Consider the following 4,649-nt stretch of genomic DNA (forward strand, 5'->3'; position numbering starts at 1 on the left):
ATTTTAAGAAAAGATGACACAAATTAGCAATAGCAGAAATGGTGAGGGGACACTCCTATGGGTCCCACAGACATCCAGAGAATGGTAAGGGAATGTTATGAATAACTATATGACAATAAATATAATTTTCCATATACTGCTGGACAGAGTTCTTTACATGTGCCTGCTGCTTCAGTAGCTAAATCAGTCTCTGCCATTCCCTTATTAGGTTCGAATCTGAAGTAGTTAATTATGCATATACGAGTGTATGGAGTGGCCACGGGGGATTATCAGGAACTATTATGGCAGCTTTGATCTATATCTGGGCCCTACCAAATACGCCCTTATATTGTTAATGGTCTTTCCCGCACCTCTCTCATAGCCCCCTGTATAGGTCACACACTGTTGATAAAAGACACCAGGTCCTGTGACTCTCATCTACTCCCTAAGGCCTAAATATAGTGTGAGTGACATATTGTTTCAAATAAATACGTTGAGAATTCAATTGAGATAAATAGAAAAATAAAATTATCTCTTTTCTACCTTGCCATGATTCTCTAAATGGCAAAAAATTTTTTAAAGGGACATCACTAGCTAATTATGAAAACTGAAAAACTCATTCATAATCCGCAGATCCCAGTTTCCTCATCTAGAAATGCAAGTAATGCCCCCGTACCTCACAATAACCACCACGATTGCTTTTCTAAGGTGTCTGCTGTTAAAAACGTAGACTAGAGAGCAAGTGCAGTTCAGTAGGAGCTTCGCTCAGGTAACACGGAGAGTGTGGGCGTCACTTCGTCGTCCTGTAGACACAGCAGCTCCCGGCCTGCCACTGTCGGTTGAGCGCTTTGCACTGTGAACGGAGCAGGCCCAGCTCGCGGTGGCGGAAGGTGGCAGGAGCCGGAGGGAGCAGCTGCAGCGTCGGTGCAGCTCTCAGCAGTGCCGGGGCCAGCGCCCGCCCCTCGTGGTCACTGGACGACAGCTGGGCCGCAGCCAAGGCACGTACTGGGAAACATGTGGCACTGGTGCACGCGTCCCTTTCACCAGGAGAGCAAAAGCCTAGAAACCGCCCCCCACCTCCCGCAGATCCCAGCCTGCGTCTCATTGACCAGAACTGTGTCACTGGAGTACCCCTTGCTGCAGGACAGGCTGGGAGAGCCAGCACCGAGCTCTCCCAACCCTAGAGGGGAAGGCAGAGCAAGAGGGGGGTCAGACACACAGAAGTGAATCCCCGAATAGCTCACTTTGTCTAGGCTTGGGGTGGATCTCACAGGTCTAACCTGAGCCCTGTCCTCCCACTCCAGGACTGTGGTAGGAAAGAGCAGGGGAGTGGCGTCTAAAGATTGGATTCCACCATGGGACTGTCATTTGCTAGCTGCGAGTGACTTCCAGCTGTCATTTAAATTCTCTCTGAACTCAATTTCCTTATGTCCATGTTAAGAATAAGGTTCTTCCTTCATAATGTGGAGGATAAAATGAGAGTATTGATGCTAAAATTATTCGTGAATTGTTAACTCTTACTGTCAGGTTAGTTATTTTCTAACAGTGCAAAACCAAATATTAACGTCACATCACTGGATAAAAATCTAAGACACTGATAGTTCTGTCTGCTTCAATAAAGCAAGCTGGAGAATTTCTGACATTCTCAAGGGCTCTTAAAACTTCTTTCCTTCTGAAAATATCACATTATTCCCTACGACTTTGGAGATATTTGGTTTTGTCTGAGTGAACCATAAACCCATAAACCCATTTGCATCCAACAACCAAATTACTGCATTAATTTTGAAGGAAATTGTTTATATAAAAGCAAGCAATCATCTGTAAAACAAAACCACCCATTCAGAATTATAGTAACTCAGAAATCACTTATGTGTATCTTCCAACAAAAAGTTCAAAGACATAGGCATCCAACAAATTTTAAAAGCTGTTTTGAAATTGTCAGAAGTCTTTGCGTTTTGAAAATAACATATTCCTTATAGAAGAGTTAACCATTCTCTAATTTATCTTTTTAAAATATTTTATGTCCTGGACATAAATAGCAAAAACTGGAACTGTAATTCCTTTAAAATGCAAAGGCAATGATTAAACCTTGGCGGTTTTAGATCTTTACCTTGAGAACTGACTTGGCACATTGTAAACAGTATGCACAGACACTACAAACCGGTGGTATTATTATATTTTATGGGAACAAGAGATTAATACCCTTTACTCTCTTAACATAATCCAGAATTTTTTAATAGTCACAAATTTATAGGATCCCAGGATCTGTGATTATGGAGAAATTATTTTATATTAATCCTAAATTTACATACAAGTATAAAGATATAATCATTTTCAATAGTATATATTTTGCTAATTTTGTAAACCCTTTTTTAGGACTCATCTCTGCTTCTACAGTCAACTCAGAATGTGACTGTAAACGCATGCAACCCTGAAGGGGAGGTCACAGGCAGGTTAAAAGTGGGTGAGTCCAGCTTTGTCACAGTGGTTCGAATACATGCAGTGCATGAGTAGTGCTAAATGGATGCACTTTTTTTTCTTCTAAATATTCAAAGCCTTTAATGAAGAAAGTATGAATTTTCTAAGTATCATGCCGTGTTGACCACAGAGAATAGTTAGCACTGCGGAGTGGGGTGGGGATGGGGGATATTCTGAAGTGTTTTTTTTTTTTTTTCCCCCCTTTTTGTCTTTTTTCGTGTCCGGCAACGGATCGCAACCCTCAGTGTCACGCCCGTAGCGGACTGGGACCAGCAACGGGATCGCAACCCTCAGTGTTGCTCCCACACCTCGCTCAGCCAGTGAGCGGGAACCGGTCTGTATGTGGGATCCGAACCCTCGGCGGGAGCGCCACCGCACTCCCAAGCGGCGCACTGCACAGACACTACAAACCGGTGGTATTATTATATTTTATGGGAACAAGAGATTAATACCCTTTACTCTCTTAACATAATCCAGAATTTTTTAATAGTCACAAATTTATAGGATCCCAGGATCTGTGATTATGGAGAAATTATTTTATATTAATCCTAAATTTACATACAAGTATAAAGATATAATCATTTTCAATAGTATATATTTTACTAATTTTGTAAATCCTTTTGTAGGACTCATCTCTGCTTCTACAGTCAACTCAGAATGTGACTGTAAATGCGCGCAACTCAGAAGGGGAGGTCACTGGCAGGTTAAAAGTGGGTGAGTCCAGCTTTGTCACAGTGGTTCGAATACATGCAGTGCATGAGTAGTGCTAAATGGATGCACTTTTTTTCTTCTAAATATTCAAAGCCTTTTATGAAGAAAGTATGAATTTTCTAAGTATCATGTCGTGTTGACCACAGAGAATAGTTAGCACTGCGGAGTGGGGTGGGGATGGGGGGATACTCTGAAGTGTTTTAATTAAAGTTATTTTGGTTCCAAGAAATAAAGGACCATTCAAGCTAGTGCAAGAAACAGAACATTTGCTGCCAGATACAAAAGAATCTCCTGACAACCAAAGGAAAGGAAGTAAAGTAGCCGGCCTCGAGAGAGCAAAGGGCAGGGGATGAGAGTCGAGGGTAGACACGTACTCCGTCTGTCCCTCCTTCCTTCCCGTCCTCCAGGTCTCTCTCCCCACTCTCTCCCCCCTCCCCCCTTCCAGTGCTTCCTCACCCATCGTTTTCACTGGGAGACAGGGCTTCTGACTCCACAGGACCTACAGGTCCTACAGGTTCTCATCTGCCTGGCAGCAGTTCCCAACATCAACCAGTTCAGTCTCCAATTCTGCAAATTCCAAATTCCCACCAGAAAACTCTACTCAGCCCAACTCATCTGTTCAACCAACTGCCCTTGCTTGGGTCAGCTAAGGCCAGAGAATAAGGTCACATGGGAGTGAAGTCACATGGAATCTTGCAGAGGGAGAAGAGGATTAGTAAGAAAGGATAAAGGTGAAAGAAATAACAAAAGAGCAAAGCAGCTGGTGGAAGGAAGGCGTAGTCCCCACACTGCCCACGTGGTGTAGGTTTGCTGAGTCTAGGAATTCACATGGCCCTTGTGACTACGGGGAAAAGATGAGAGGTGCACCGCCACCACAGACTGGTGGCTTGGTGCCTCTCTTTTGTAACAGCTGTTCTTACAAAGCAGAATGATGCTACGTTGGAAACTACCTGACGATTTTTTCAATTATACTAATATAAGATGTTCCATGTTTTGTGTTCTGCTTTAGTCCCTATAACTTACTCTGGATAATGAATTATTTCTCTTTCGCTTAGAAGTTTTGTTTGAACACTCTGTCCAGTGAAATTCTCCATGGACCTAGAGATGAACCTGATTTTATCCAGCGTGCATGTTTTTGAAACTTGTCTAAATCATTTTAACCACCAATAGCTTTTAAATGTTTGAGGGAATTTTACCTATTTTTTCCCATTCATTCAACAAACATCTATTTCTATATGCTGTTAAGTAATAACGTGTAAAGAGCATATAATTATTTCTTAGGAGCTTCAAAAGTAGAAGAATCTTTTTATACATTTATGAGACTAATTTACTACAAATATTTGTTTACTTGTTTATCTTTTTGTTAAATGCAGATTTTCACATACCCTACAAGGGAGTTTAGACATGATATAAACCTGCTTCTCAATCTCTAGGTTAAAGAGCAGAAGAACTGAAATGCTAACTTGCTGAAGCTGGTTGTT

At 41.9% G+C, this 4,649-nt stretch overlaps 1 protein-coding gene across 1 annotated transcript in view; it reads left to right on the top strand.

Annotated features, from left to right (window-relative positions):
• The window catches only part of SGCG (sarcoglycan, gamma (35kDa dystrophin-associated glycoprotein)), a 63,241-nt gene that overhangs the window by 11,562 nt on the left and 47,030 nt on the right, over positions 1-4,649 (top strand). The window contains exons 2-3 of the mRNA XM_008584158.1: positions 789-1,106; positions 3,084-3,171. Coding sequence (XP_008582380.1) covers positions 789-1,106; positions 3,084-3,171 — 406 coding nt within the window. The remainder of the gene's footprint in view (positions 1-788; positions 1,107-3,083; positions 3,172-4,649) is intronic.

The sequence above is a fragment of the Galeopterus variegatus genome, unplaced genomic scaffold, assembly GCF_000696425.1.
Source record: "Galeopterus variegatus unplaced genomic scaffold, G_variegatus-3.0.2 Scaffold3160, whole genome shotgun sequence".
Classification (NCBI taxonomy): Eukaryota; Metazoa; Chordata; class Mammalia; order Dermoptera; family Cynocephalidae; genus Galeopterus; species Galeopterus variegatus.